The sequence below is a fragment of the Magallana gigas genome, chromosome 3 (assembly GCF_963853765.1).
Source record: "Magallana gigas chromosome 3, xbMagGiga1.1, whole genome shotgun sequence".
Classification (NCBI taxonomy): Eukaryota; Metazoa; Mollusca; class Bivalvia; order Ostreida; family Ostreidae; genus Magallana; species Magallana gigas.
The window spans coordinates 5,290,132-5,305,721 of NC_088855.1; the positions used below are offsets into that span (position 1 = coordinate 5,290,132).

Below are 15,590 nucleotides of genomic sequence, written 5' to 3' on the forward strand. Positions count from 1 at the left end.
TTGTATAATAATATACAATACTATACATAACAATATCATAATACAATATCATATAATAATGTACAAAAAAATTGATACAATATCATATCATATCATATAACTTTTTACAATATAATGTATGACATTACATTGTATCATATAAAACAATAGTGTATCATATCATAGAATACTATATCATAGGAATCATGTTAAATCATTTAACAACAAACACATCTATCAAGCAGGTTTGAGTGAGGTAGGAGAATTTTTAGCATCCTTGATAATGGAGATCAGGCTCTGCATCTGAAGCTTCCTCTGCAATTCATTTATATTATAGTTAAATCAATTATGCAAGCTATTATCTATAAAACATGTAACCTGTTCCAAAAAACTAAACCTCATCCAGCATCCGAAACCTATGGCTCAGATTCAGCATTCAAGCCTGTCAGATGCATCAGTATCATGAGATGCATCATCCCTGCAAGTTTGGTGATGTAAGGACCAGTAATAACTAAGATATAATCATCAGAGGGCACCTGCTCTAAAAACTTTAACCAGCTCTTAAAACCTTAACCTCATCCAGCATCCGAAACCTATGGCTCAGATTCAGCATTCATGCCTGTCAGGTGCATCAGTATCGTAAGACGCACCATCCTTGCAAGTTTGGTGAAGTTAGGACCAGAAATAACTAAGATATATTTTTTAGCATCCTTGATAATGGAGATCAGGCTCTGCATCTGAAGCTACCTCTGCCATTCATTTATATTATAGTTAGATCATATATGCAAGTTTGAAATAGTGCTATTACCTACATATATTAAACATGTGACCTGTTCCAAAAAAACTAAACCTCATCCAGCATCCGAAACCTATGGCTCAGATTCAGCATTCAAGCCTGTCAGGTGCATCAGTATCATAAGACACACCATCCATGTAAGTTTGGTAAAGTTAGGACCAGTAATAACTAAGATATGATCATCAGAGGGCACCTGCTCTAAAAACTTTAACCAGCTCTTAAAACCTTAACCTCATCCAGCATCCGAAACCTATGGCTCAGATTCAGCATTCAAGCCTGTCAGGTGCATCAGTATCATAAGACGCACCATCTATGCAAGTTTGGTGAAGTTGGGACCAGTAGTAACTTAGAAATGGCTATCAAAGGGCACCTGCAACTAAAACTTTAACCTGCTCGAAAAACCTAACTTCATCTAGCATCCGAAACCTTCGGCTCAGATTCAGCATTCAAGCCTGTCAGGTGCAAAAGTATCATAAGACACACCATCCATGCAAGTTTGGTGAAGTAAGGACCAGTAGTAAGTAAGATATAATCATCAGAGGGCACCTGCTCCAAAAACTTTAACCAGCTCTAAAAACCTTAACCTCATCCAGCATCCGAAACCTATGGCTCAGATTCAGCATTCAAGCCTGTCAGGTGCATCAGTATCATAAGACACACCATCTATGCAAGTTTGGTGAAGTTTGGACCAGTAGTAACTTAGAAATGGCTATCAAAGGGCACCTGCAACAAAAACTTTAACCTGCTCCAAACACCTTAACCTCCTCCAGCATCTGAAATTCATGGCCCAGATTCAGCATCCAAGTCTCTCAAGTCCATTAGTAGGTCCAGATGCATCATTCATGCAAGTTTGGTGAAGATAGGACAAGTAATAAGTTAGATACAGGACCTGCAACAAAAACTTTAACCAGGTCCGGACGCCGACGCCGACGCCGAGGGTATAGCATAAGCTCCCCCCGACTTCGTCTCGGTGAGCTAAAAATAGGCATGATAAAAAGGTCGAATTTTATTTGGAGGTCAAAAATATTATTTCCTCTTTTACAGAGAACCAGACCTGCTTTCATAATCTTTTTATTTGTGTATTAAATATTGAACATACGTCAAAATTTTAATTTTTGTTTCTCTTAAGTTATCTTAAGAATCCTTATTAATAAACAAATATGACTAATTCTAGAATGTTTTTATGTCTTTCTTTGGATGTGTTACAGGCGCTTAGAATTTGCTCCTGATGTTCTAAAAGCTATGTATGATCAAGCAGTAATGTTTAAGGCTTTTAACCATTAAGGTTATTAAAACTAGTCATTTATCGAAACAGAATGCCATATTGAAGAGAGCTAATCTCTGACTCTTGTAACCATAGCAAGCAATTAACAAGATATATACTTTACGTCATTTAAAGATATCGGTCAACAGAAATAAACAGTTCTTGTAATGATCAAAATATAACACACATATTATTTGTCAAGTAATTTATAAGTCATTACATTTAAAAACAACCAGATGCCTGAGAGGGTCCAGAAAATTTTTGCGGGGGGGATGGGGGGGGGGGGGGGTTTAGACGGATAATTGTGGTACCAAGCAAGGTCAGAGGTCTATTTGCAGTAAATTTACTACATTAATATAATAAAATTGAATTTTCCACGAGGAGTTCAGACCTCCCCATCTAAATCAGCACATGCAAGGATGAACACTTCAGAGACCTGAAAGAGGTAATTAACTGGTGCTATTTCGATACAACCTCGAAATACAGTTCAAATAATACACAATAAGGAACACCTGCAAAGTCTCAGGGAAAGTTTACCCTTTGATAACTTTAATTACAGAGTTTGAAGCTTAAGAATTTTTTTTTGCTTCATCATTTGAATCTAATGACCTCTCCTGACTGATTTCCATGGTAACACCGTGCTGATTGGTTGTTGAAGTGCCCTCTTTTTCACTGGAACCCTGGCGACCATGATGTCTTTTTAGATGGATTTTGAGAGTACTATTCTGAGCTGTAGCATATTCACAAAATGTGCACTTGAATGGCTTCTCACCTGTAAATAAATAAGACAGAAATACAATGACTAATGCTAAACTGCTGATGACTTGCATAAATACCTAAAATACCATATATAGAACTGTTTTTTTCTGCAGTTGCAGTTCCTTTTACATGTACTAGTATCTCCAAAAAACATAATAAATGATAGTTATCATTTGTGCAGGAATTATTGGACTAAGCAGCTCTCTCTGAGAACTCTCTCTCCCTCCATAACTCTCTCTTTCCTGTTCTTTACCTGTATGAATCCGGATGTGGACTTTCAGGTGACTTCTTTCTACTGTGGAATAGTCACACTGCTGGCACTTAAAAGGTTTGATGCCTGAAAAATTCAGCACAATGTCAAACACCAACTTACATGTGTACGCATTCTTAATCAAACAGCAACATTTAAAATGCTTAACTTGTCTCCTACCTGTGTGTTTACTCATGTGCTTTTTGAGGTGAATTCTCTGATTGAAGGCGTTGTCACACTGGTCACATTTATACGGCTTGGTGGTCGGGTATCTTCGCTTTCGCCCAAGCTTTCCATCAGCCTCCTCACCAGATTGGTCATCTTTATCATTACTTTCAACGCACTCTGAAGAGCTTGGAACCAGATTAAATTGCCTGGTGGCCTGTGAGATTAAGGAGGGAATATCGATGCCATATATGTGGGAGTCAGATGATACAGAATTAGAAATACGGCCGGAATTTGAGGAGAGATGATAACCACTGAGAGTTGATACGGAAGAGTTACGGTCACTGAGTGTGGAGGATGGACTGTTGTCTGATTGTATGTCATGTTCAGTGGAAGTTGAATTTGTATCAGATCTGCTGGTCTTGCTTGTGTCTAAAGCTTGTGTAGGAATTGTATAGGAAATTGGAATGGAGAAAACTGCTCTTGGCTTGATGTAGAAACTGCCTCGGCTGGGTTTCTGGGAGTTTGCCTTTGAAGTTGAGTCCCTGGTCATGCCTGTCATGTGAATCCCCATGGAGTCTCCATGGTTACTGTCAAAGTTGGTAGTTCTCATGGATTCTGGGGAGGTCTCATTGTTCGACCTCGAGGTCGATACTTCTCCGGACTCAGGCTTCAGGTCAATGTAAATCGTCCCTTGACTTCTGCTGGCAGGTCGCCTAAATGATGAGTCCCGAATACCCAGCATCCTCCGCCTGTTGAATCTTGTTCGCCAGTAGGAAGGCACATGTTTGGTCTCCATATGTCTTTTACGTTTTTTGGGGGCTACAGCATAGCAGCACTTCTGTAAGCTCTCATGGGTCCCTGGAATGACCTCCACCCCACATTCCTGACTGGAACAGCAAGCATCCTCGCCCTCCAGGGCCTCCTCTGCTATGTCTTCTTGTCGTTCACACCTGTTGTTACCTTCCTCCACTGCACCACTATCCCCTGTACTCTCTGGAAATGTGGAATCTGTATTTCTGATAGCTGGGCCACCATAAGCACTGGAATTATATGAGGATGGGTTCACCATTGCACCTTGATTGTTATTTTCTGTGCTGAATGTTGGCACATTTTCCTTCTGTAATTCATGAGATTCAGTTTGTGTGCTGGTTGGGGAGATGGAAATTCTAGGAATCGTGGAGGCACTCCCTGTAGAACACAGCCCACTGAGGCGAAAGGCGGAGGCCTCCTCCGTCCCCTCCAGCTCTGTAAGGCTGGGACTCTCTTGGAACCCTCTGGTTGTCTCATTATCTGAGAGTCCCACATTGAATCTGGTGATGAGATTCACTGGGATATCATTATTTACATTTATTGGTAGTTCATTTGTTTGTGTCTTGGACGCAAGCACTCCATTTCTATATGGTCCATTTTCAAGAAAAAGCTGGAGGTTATGGGAGACTTTGGCATGTTTCAGAAGTCCCACTGCAGTCATGAATCCCTTGGAACAAGCAGAACACAGCAAACCTATCAAAATAGAAATCTAAGAGTAAACACCAGATTCTCATGCTACATGGTTTAGGTTGCCTTTATCCATCACATTTCCAGATTCCTAAACACAATAACACAGCAAACTTAATTAACTTACTATTGTCCAAATACTAAGTCAGTATGAAAATAGGTATTTTATCATACCAAAAAAATCTTTATTTTTTTTTTTTATTTATATTTTTTATTATTTATTATTTTTAGTTAGGTGTTCACTTAATTTTGTTGTTAGACAATAGGCCTATGGGCCACATAGCTCACCTGAGCAACAATGTCATAACCCGACCTAACTCTGATGTAAGCAGCTAATAGTATTATTCATAATACAGTACAAAATCAATAAATTGCATCATTAATTTTTTCTTAATACTTCTTTGGCTCAGGTGAGCTAAAAAAGAGAAACTTGACACAAGAACTCTTTGATTAGATAAGAGGGCGTCACCTGGTTCAGCTTCCCCACTGGAGAGCACATCGCAGTCCTTCTTCTTGTGCTCAATAAAAGTCACTATGTTTTTCAGTGGGAATTCTGAGAGGCATTTACCACATGTCAGGTAGTCATTTGCATCATCTAGTAAAAAAAAAATCATAAAATTCTAAAAGTTCGTATTTTTAAAAATAAAAATGACAGTAAAATTCACTGTTGCATTGACATTTTCCTTTTCATTAACTTTGGGAATTAGTATAACATGTATATAAAGCAGAGAAAAATATGATTATATAAATATCAATATAAGGGCATCTTTTAAATATCTTTTTAAAGGTCAAATATGTATGCAAAGTAGTTTAATTTGAAGTCACAAGGCAATGACTAATAATCTGTTCAATTCTGTATATACATTTGCAAATATGATTCATTGTATGAACCTAGCGAAAATGTTCAATACTGTGTGAATGACGTCACCATGATTATCGCATGTGCTTATCATCTGACGGTTGCAATAATGTAAATGTTAAAACATGATTGTTATATTAATGATTCTAAATGATTTGCCATTCTTAAACCTAAACATGAGACTAGTAATAAACAGCAATGTCAAAAAGTTCACCAGGATATGTACTTGGTTGGTACGTAATCAAATGTTCTGAGAGGTCCTTCGAGCTGCAAAGGATTTGATCACGTGTCGTGACCAACCAAGTTCATATCTAGGTGAACTATTTGAACTTGCTGTTTATTTCTTAAGTATACTACCTGCTGATAAAGGGAATCACCATATTCATTATGATATTAGAGCTATAAATTCACATTAAATTTTATCTATTTATTATGAGAATGTTAACCTGATTAGATTTTCTGAATCAGGTGGAATCTCAGTGATATGTTTTACAACGCAATCGTTGGGACAAAGACAGCATAAATTGAATTAGAAAATACACACATGATTTTCAAAATATTTTACCCTACAGTATACACTTATATACATGTGATAAACATATATGTTTCACTATATCATTCATTACATTGAACAGAAACATGCCTAGTTGGATCCACCTATGTACTGTATTAATATTCATTGTGCTAAAGGTCGCATACTCAGTCTAGACATTGTGACGTCATGTTAGTTGAGCAGACTTAACTCGACAACTTCCATCAAAGTAACAATGCTCTGAACAACTAGCCAAATAAGCTGATTAAAACAACCAGCTGCAAACCATTTTTTAGAATCAAAAGATTGTTTTATTAACATTTGTAATGCATGACAGTTTTCAAATGCATTGTTACCTTTTCTCACAAGAACACGACGTTGGTAGCCATATGTATTTTACACGGAATTGTGGGTATGATTCTGACTACAGAAAATTCAGCTTGTCAAAGGGAGTATTGGTTCAAATTTTCTCTTTGCCAAAGCGTTGTCGTTAGAGCCTGCAGTACTTGCTGGCGCTTTGCACTGGCAACTGCGTTCGCTATTCATTAAATAAGGTCTAGCTAGCTTTCATTAAATTTATCACCCAAGGATTAAAAGATCTAATAACATAATGAAAGAATTGTATTTGGGAATGGGGGAGAAAAGGGTTAATAACCCTTTCTATTAAAGATATATCTTGGTTAGTGCAGTGGTATATTTATGAGTCATTAATATTTTTTATGGACTAAAACTATATCTCGTAAAAATGAGATATTATCTCGGAAAAACAACTATTTTCTCATGAAAACGACATTATAGCTCAGTCATGAGTAAAAATTACATTTTATCTCTTGAAACTAGATAACCAAAGATTTGAGATATTTTCTGCGATTCCCACTTGAATTTAGATATCAATACAAAATTTATGACATCACAACTACCGAACCATTATCAGTTGCATAATCATCAAATACATGAAATCCGTTCATAAAGATTATAAAGAGACTCTCCTAACATTTCTGTGAATAATCAGAGACGTATATATTATGTCCCTGGAATCATCAAGAAATGTTTCATCTAATCCTTCATCTGTTCATACAGAGACATAAATAACAATGTTTTTTATGTCTCTGGTTCATAGGTATTTCATAATTGTCAAAATTTTCAAATTTCATTAAAAACGCCTGAGTTTTAAAATGTTTTAAAATGTTTAATTTGAAATTAAAAAATTAAAAAATGAAATGATGAAATTCATCATACAGTTACAACGTGTGCATGTCAACAGTCACGTGTTGTCCAGAGGACCCGAGGTCAACTGCCAAAAAGAAGACTATTAATTCATGCTACAAAAGTGGCCTACCCGAAAGTTCACCCATGTTTTTTTGACTTCTTAGCGGTTCGCCGACTTGCTTCTCATAACAGAGCTTCACGTTACTATAGTCAGATTGTCACACGGCACTTGCTCCACTCCTCTGAGCTGATCTAAGTCTGTGTGCAAAAGTCCCACTATTCTCCTTACAAAAGTAGCACACGGTGTTTATTAAATCACCTGGCGATTACGTCAATCCTTGCAAAATATCAAGACCACAGTGGGTAAACCCATGTCTCATATTTACTAAATTCACGGAAAATTGTATATATATGTTTTTATTTGAAACTGTAAACATGAAAATAGAAATTGAAACCGGAAGTTGAATGACTGATTCCTTCACGGCACGAAGCAAAAATCCTCCCATGCTAATGCTTTTCTAAAACAGTTCTTTTTTCGACGAGGAAAGAAGACCAGAAAAGTATATCATAGTTCTTTTAAGCACCATTTTCCAACCATAACTTTAATATAAGTTTCATATTTACACGAAAAGTATATAATAATAAGATTATGATAACGTGCACCTGCTGTTCGAATTTCCTCCGAAAGGGTTAGCAGGTCCTGTTCAGTGTGTGTGGTTAGTTGGTGCTTATTTTTTAAAATGATGATGACGATTATAAATGTTTCATTATTATTTATCGATATGCTGTGTTCTCAAATATACAGCTATGTGAATTAATCATATTTTAATAGTTTAGTATAGAAAATGTGTCTTTTTAGGCTTGAGATATACACCTAAATATCATATAAGTTCAAGTGTGGAATTTTTCTTTATCTGAGAATAATTCTTCAGGTTTCTTTTGGCCTTGTTTTAAGTTCATCTGAGCTGAAAACTCAAGTGAGCTTATCTGGTCACTTTGTACGTCTTCCTTACTCCAAAAAATTTAATAGTTTTCATTGTTGGTACAGTCAAACTCCGTTATCTCGAAATAGATGGGACTGTTTAGAAACTTCAAGATATTCAAGGATTCGAAATATCTAGGGTAAAATACTTTAAAAAATAAGTAGTTGGGACTTACAAACCTTTGACATATCCACTGTATTCAAGATATCATGTTTGAGATATTGAAGTTTATAACTGTTGCTTAAAAAAATCTTCTCAAAAACCAATTTGCCAGAGTTAATCCCCAGAAGTAGGATGGGGCTACAATTGAGAATCAAATTTTATACATAGAAATACATTTTGAAACATCTTTTGAAATCTTCTTCTCAAAAACCAATTGGCCAGAAAAGCTGTAACTTGTATGGAGGCATCCTTAGCTAGTGTAAATTCAAGTTTCCTCAAATCAGGATCCCCATGAGCATTGTTTAGATAATTTTTATATTGATCTATAACTTAATTATGCCTTCAAGGCTAACAATTTTCATGGAATCCGATAAGGTGAAAATCACTGTTTCAAGGATATGTTGATTTGTCACCAATGACCCTATAATATAAATAGTAATTGCACTCCAGTGAACATTTAATTTCATGGATCGATCAACCTATAACAATGAAATCCACGAAAATTGGTATTCAACGAATATTGATGAAACTACAGTATCCCTTCTTTGGCATATGTCACTGACAAGATTTCTCCAGGCCTATCTATCCTATGCAGTCCTTTCCACCTTTTTCCAGTTATAGCCTATTCTTTTTATTTCCACCTCTGAATCTCTCTGTCAGGTGTTCCTTGACTTGCCCCTCTTTTTCATGGGGTTCCATGATAGAGCTTGCCTTGTCTATTTATGTGATGTGATTTTGGATAATTTTTGAAAAAAATATCAGCTGTTGAAATTTTTATTTTCTCACAGAATATTGCATATAGGGTACACCATTATTACGGATATTAAGTGTTTATCAATTCAGGGTTGACAAATGGATTATGGATGCAGTTCACGTAAAAGGAAACCTGGTTTGCTGCCCCATTGACAGCTTTTCACTTGTCTGTAAATTTTGGTGATCCATTGTGATTTGATTGGGGTAGACAAAAAAATGGTAAAATTTGCATGCCAGCAGTACAATTCACATGTATGATTTGTTTAAATCATGACTCTTGGGGTTAGGGTGGGGCCACAACAGAAAAAAAATCTAAAAACAAATGTCTTAAAGAAAAGTAAGGCAATAATCAGTCATTTTTATATTGAAGCATCTTTACATGTAAGTTTAAATCATGACCCCTGAGCGGGAATGGTGGGATCATAATATGCATGTATTTAACTTACCGTATATTGATACATAGGAAACTCTTTAATTAGGACAGGGTAACAATAAGAGGTTTTTTTCACATAAGAATATATTGTAAAAATCTTCTTCTGAATGATCCTGAATGGCAGCAAAATCATAATCCTAATGATATGTACATGTATATAGAAGAATCCTCAGTTATTTGATAATAATATGTTAGTAGCCCAATTTTAGAAAATAAGTAAAAGAAGTTTATACTGTAGCATGTAATTAAAAACTAAGTTCAGATGAACAATGTGGTATTTGGGCCTCTTGTTATTGTTGTGGAATAACTGTTGATCAAACTGGGAGTGCATTTAAATCACTGATTTAGCAACCCCATTTACATCACTGATTTATCAACCCCATTTACATCACTGATTTATCAACCCCATTTACATCACTGATTTATCAACCCCATTTACATCACTGATCTACTTAGCACCCCCCTCCCACCCTTTCCAATTTACATGTACTGATCTATTTTGGCTTTTAAAAATTCATGGCTACTTCCCCCTGCCTTGGCCAGTATAGCATATGCGTATTAGTATTACTGACCGTTGGATAACTTATTGAAAGATAAATTAATAATTCATGGAGGTATATGTCTTGAACAAAAATCATGTTATGCAAAACATGTAGTTTAATATAATTTATATACATTTTTTGCCTTGGACTTTGTTTTTATAATAAAAACAAAGTAATATAATTGTTTTTTATATAAACATAATCAAAGGGAAGACAAACCAATAATCTTGATAGTGTAACAAAATCTATAACAGTTATGTCCCTTAATGCATTTTGTTTGGGTGGGGGGGGGGGGGGGTTGAAACATGTGTATAATGCTTTCATTATTTGAAAACATTATACCAGTACAAACATGTTTCAACACTTAACCTGTTGCACTTATTTAATTTATTCAAATCAAATCTTAGGTGCAGTCTGTTAGGAATACCTTCAAGAAAAGCAAGAAAGATTTTTCATAAAGTATTCTTAAATCTCACTTAAATTGATAAGATTATTTTGGTAATATGGCTCTTGATTGCTGACAACACTGATGTGGATCTTCAATTTTAATAGCAAAAGATGTTTACTTGATTTTTTTTGTTAATATGAATTGCATTAAGTTTTTGAAAATTAAAATTTTCAATATCAAGATAATCACATCTTTAAAAAAAATTGCCAGTTTGTGTTTGTTTAGTGGTCTTCTCCACACGGTGTAAAGGAATCTTTATTAGAACAGTACAAAACACTATAAAACAGAGAGTTCAGATGACCTCTCAGTGTTGATATAAGCAGATTAAATCAAAGGTTTTTGTTTTTTCTCAGCTCCCCCTTCAATAAATCTTGTGAATGTCCAATTTTTTTATGGCTTGGACCAATTGCTTTTTAAAAGTAAATGTATCTATAATAATAAGATTTATATTCAAATCCATGACCAGGAAAGGAGATAGCTAGAATAGATTTACCGAAAAAGGAGTGGCTATTCTAGATATTTAATTTAAGTTATTTATGCTATCAATATTTTTTGTATATGAATATCTATTAGTATTTTTAAAAATAAAAATCAGAGTTCTTGTGTTTCATCAGGGACTTCTAAGATTTTTTTCATACTTTATAAAAATAAAAATATATATACCGGTATATCTATTTTCTTCAAATGAAAACATATTTGTAGTCATCAGCTGTAATACCCAGCAGATTTTCTAAAAAGCCCCCTTTGTTTTATCTTGATTTGTAAATAATATCAAGCCTAAAATGAAAAACATGTATTAATTATTTACAGAACTGTTTTTTTATTTAATGGAAGCTGATACCTTAATCAGTAATTTAAATGCAAATGTTATTTATTTTTTTAATCAACCAGAAAAATATCATTTTCAGAATATCAGAATTATGAATTATACACTTGGTTAGTTAATAAGTACTTCATATGTCAAATTAATTATGAATAGAATTAATCATACAATTCAGTTCAGTCTGAATATAACGTGCCTATATGGAATGATAATTCATTAATGAAGAGAAGGGTTGTTTTTACCTGTACTTTTGATAAGTACTGGACTTAGGGTTGGTCACGAAGTAGGAAGTGTGTTTACCTGTTTTCACCTGTTGTTCCGCATTGATTAGCAAGAAAATAACAAAAATCCCTGACATTTCCACCATTTTTATTTGCATGTTTGCTATTCTCCATTGAGCTTTGTTTGGCAGCTGTCAATAATATTCCTTTAACTGTATTAAATCTAGACTTTTGATAAAAAAGAAAAAAAAGAAAAGCCGTCATCCAGTGTGGATGGGGCATTGTATGTAATGATTACTATCAAATTGTATCTTTAGACTGTCATTTCATTTCACCAGGGGATCAAAATCTACAGAAAAGATATTTTTCTTTCTTTTCCCTTTGAACTTCTTGGAAGAAGCGCTTTCTTTGTTGTTTTTATTTGATGACAAAACCAGCTGGCCATTGCAGATGTCGGGTGCAAATCTCCTCTTTGCATAATAATTCTTTATGGTATTAAAAATCAAATTAGTGTGCACGTAATAAATGGGATATGTGATTTTGATGTTAATTAGTACTGGGAGACTTTGTGCCATTTTTTTGTCATTTGATGTAATTGAATTTGGTATTTTTTGCAGTCCAGAAGACACAGATGCTCTCTTCACACTCTGCTGACATTCGACATTGTAACAACTGATTAGAAGGATTTGTAAAAAGCACCGTCAACAAGAAATTGGGTCATTTCCACAGATAATGGAGAGGTAAGTTTGCTCATCAAGGGTCAAGGGTCACCGGCAATACTAAATGCTGTGGTATTGAATAAAGTTATAAAAGCAGCCTCTGTTCAGCAATATTTTACGTTTCCAGACAATTTTATTGTCTGAAAGTATCAAAGCTTTCATAGATACCCAAATAAGAATCATTACATAATGATAAAATATTTAGATGCTAATTAACTGATACATTAAAGCATGTAATCTTGTCTATTCATGCCAGATGTGGACCATTTCATTTAGACTTTGTGTAATCTCCATTAGCCATAAACGTGAGAATTTAAACAATGTCTTTTTAGGTCTGTTTAAGTGTCATCAAGAAGAAAGACAATGTCCAATACAGTTGAAACCCCATCGTGTACACTAAAAGCTTAATTAAATCTTGTGTTTTTACACACTGTCACCTATTAGACAATGTCTGCCTTTTACAGCTGTAAATAAACTGTGTACATTCATTGTTTATCTGTACAGATGAAGAGTTTTGTGTATAGTACAACTAGGCATTGTCTAATTGTCTAGGAGACATGCTTGTTGTTGATCACTGAGTGTGTACATCTAGGCAGTGTCTAATTGTCTAGGAGACATGCTTGTTGTTGATCACAGAGTGTGTACATCTAGACAGTGTCTAATTGTCTAGGAGACATAGATGTTGTTGATGGCTGAGTGTGTACAACTAGGCAGTGTCTAATTGTCTAGGAGACATGCTTGTTGTTGATGGCTGAGTGTGTACAACTAGGCAGTGTCTAATTGTCTAGGAGACATACATGTTGTTGATCGCTGAGTGTGTTCAACTAGACAGTGTATAATTGTCAAAGAGACATACTTGTTGATCACTGAGTGTGTGCAGCTAGACAGTGTTTAATTGTCTAGGAGACTTGCAAATGTTGATGATGGCTGAGTGTGTACAAGTAGGCAGTGTCTAATTGTCTAGGAGACATACATGTTGTTGATGGCTGAGTGTGTACAAGTAGGCAGTGTCTAATTGTCTAGGAGACATACATGTTGTTGATCGCTGAGTGTGTACAACTAGACAGTGTATAATTGTCTAGGAGACATGCAAATGTTGTTGATCACTGAATAAGTACAGCTATTAAGTTTGTCGAAAGATAATTATGTAGCACATTTGGGCAATTTTTAATAAAAATACATACAGCTGTGGGAGAAGTGCAATTGAAATAGATGAAAAGGAAAATATCCAAGATAGTTTCATTCACATATTATCATTTTTCACTTTGAAAAGTTCACAGGAACAAAACTAATTTATACCGGTAATGGGAAATGTTAACATCTATCTCCATTCGGAAGTCACTCGGAATTATAACCTCGCACAATTTTTCAACGTTGTCATCCGGGTCTGTTGAAATACAAAATTCCCATAGACATCACATTTTTTAGCCCTGTATTGAAACCTGATAAGCTAGAGGAGGAGTTTCAAATGAGAACCTTTGGAAATTTTTCATACTTTTGAATGAACATCGTTTGAACACCCTGGAGTATTTACAAATACTGATTAATTAAGCAAAATGTGAATTGAGGATATCTTGAGACAGAGTATAGACAGTGTATTATTTTCTAGGAGACATGCTTGCTGTTGATCACTGAGTTTGTACAGCTAGACATTGTGCGATTGTCTAGGAGACATGCTTGTCGCTTTGATCTGAATCGACTGCTGATGAGTGTGTACAGCTAGACAGTGTGCGATTGTCTAGGAGACATGCTTGTCGCTTTGATCTGAATCGACTGCTGATTCAGCTCCGACCTGATTTATGGTAATGACTCCTCTCTGTCAGGTTGTCCACAATAACTCTACATTATGTTGGCCAGATCAAGTTAACCTAGGGCTGACCTCCATCCTATATAAGTAACCCATTGACAGATTGAAGGCATGTAGATCTGAACTTTAGCATGATTTACCAAATTGGGACAAAGGAATCGGAACTGCCTCCCAATGTCGCTGCAAATCAGACGGTTTTCACATAAACAAAAACTGTGGGTGGAGACTTCAAACACTTACTTGATTCAATGACATGCAATATGAGTTTTTATATTTTTTGCATCAAGTACAGTATTACAACAGATGTTTAGAGTCCTCAGGGTTTCAAACTAACTTGAAACTTTTGCTTGCCAGATGGGAGCTGTTACATCCCAGGGAACTTTTCCATCCCAGGGGCCCACATCCAAATTTAGTTGCCCACACTTTCATATGACCTATGGGGAAATGAAAAAAGGAAACGATTGGATAAAACTGGAAACAAAATATTTGTTTCAAAATTTTAATTGCCATGCTGGCAACTAAAATTGCATTTTCAAATTATTTCAAACCCTGGTCCTCTATAAATAGATTTTTGCTAAACTAATAAATTGTAGTGCAGTTTAAAAATTACAGAAAATGTTGTTCCTAAAAACCACAAAATGTTGAGTATTTATTGTAGATGAAGAAGTGTAATGCAGTAGTTATTGCTGTATTAAAATTAATATCACTTATAAATAATTCTGAATCAATTTTGACTATAACACTCAATTTGATTGGCTTGGCTAAACAGGTTTTAATTTATTGCTGTAAATTTGAATAATCTTGAGTGCTATGTTAAAGTTATGCATGTTTGAAAAAGTAACTCTGTTTTGATAGTCACAGTGTCTGCATTAAGCACTTCTTCAGCCCTGCATGCTGAGGCAGTTCAGAAATTAAATTTTGAAAAAAAATAATTCAAAATCCACTTCATTGTCTTTGTTTAATGTGAATAGCCAAGGAGCACACCTAAATCTGCATCAATTTGATTATTATAAAATCACACGTTTCAAATTTCACTGAAACTAAAAATGAGAATTTGTTTAATGTAACAAATATTTAAAGATACCGGTATGAGGAATTAAATTGAAATCTTGATACTACATATTGTATCAATAATTTTTTCTATCAGTCATTTAGATAAGTAAAATAAAAATACATATATTGTCCTATGTTGAAAAGATTTGTATGTCTTATTCATGTTGTCTATTTCTTAAGATAATGCCATTTTTGACAAGATTTTCCATCACTTTACTTTGCCTTTGACCAGAAATAATCTCGCTTTGTACACTGTCTCTTCTTCCTCAGAAATCCTATTACTGTAATGTCATCACAAGTCAGTAACCACAGCAAGATTTAGAATCTATCTGG

General features: G+C 35.0%; 2 protein-coding genes across 3 annotated transcripts in view; one reads left to right on the forward strand and one right to left on the reverse strand.

Annotated features, from left to right (window-relative positions):
• Window positions 1–157: 157 nt before the first annotated feature.
• Window positions 158–7,584, reverse strand: LOC105321111 (uncharacterized). The gene is made up of 5 exons (XM_011419311.4): window positions 7,444–7,584; window positions 5,183–5,308; window positions 3,229–4,719; window positions 3,052–3,135; window positions 158–2,811 (listed from the first exon to the last, which is right to left on the reverse strand). The coding sequence occupies exons 1-5, from the start codon at window positions 7,457–7,459 to the stop codon at window positions 2,609–2,611; spliced, it is 1,920 nt and encodes a 639-aa protein (XP_011417613.3). The 5' UTR covers window positions 7,460–7,584; the 3' UTR covers window positions 158–2,608.
• The window catches only part of LOC105321112 (TOX high mobility group box family member 4-A), a 31,307-nt gene continuing 23,266 nt past the window's right edge, over window positions 7,550–15,590 (forward strand). The window contains exons 1-2 of one of the 2 annotated variants that reach the window (XM_011419316.4): window positions 7,550–7,676; window positions 12,296–12,418. The gene's annotated coding sequence lies outside the window, so the exon portion shown is untranslated. Of the gene's footprint in view, window positions 7,677–7,728; window positions 7,874–12,295; window positions 12,419–15,590 lie in introns of those variants that run through there. The other variant, XM_011419315.4, reaches the window with a different exon arrangement.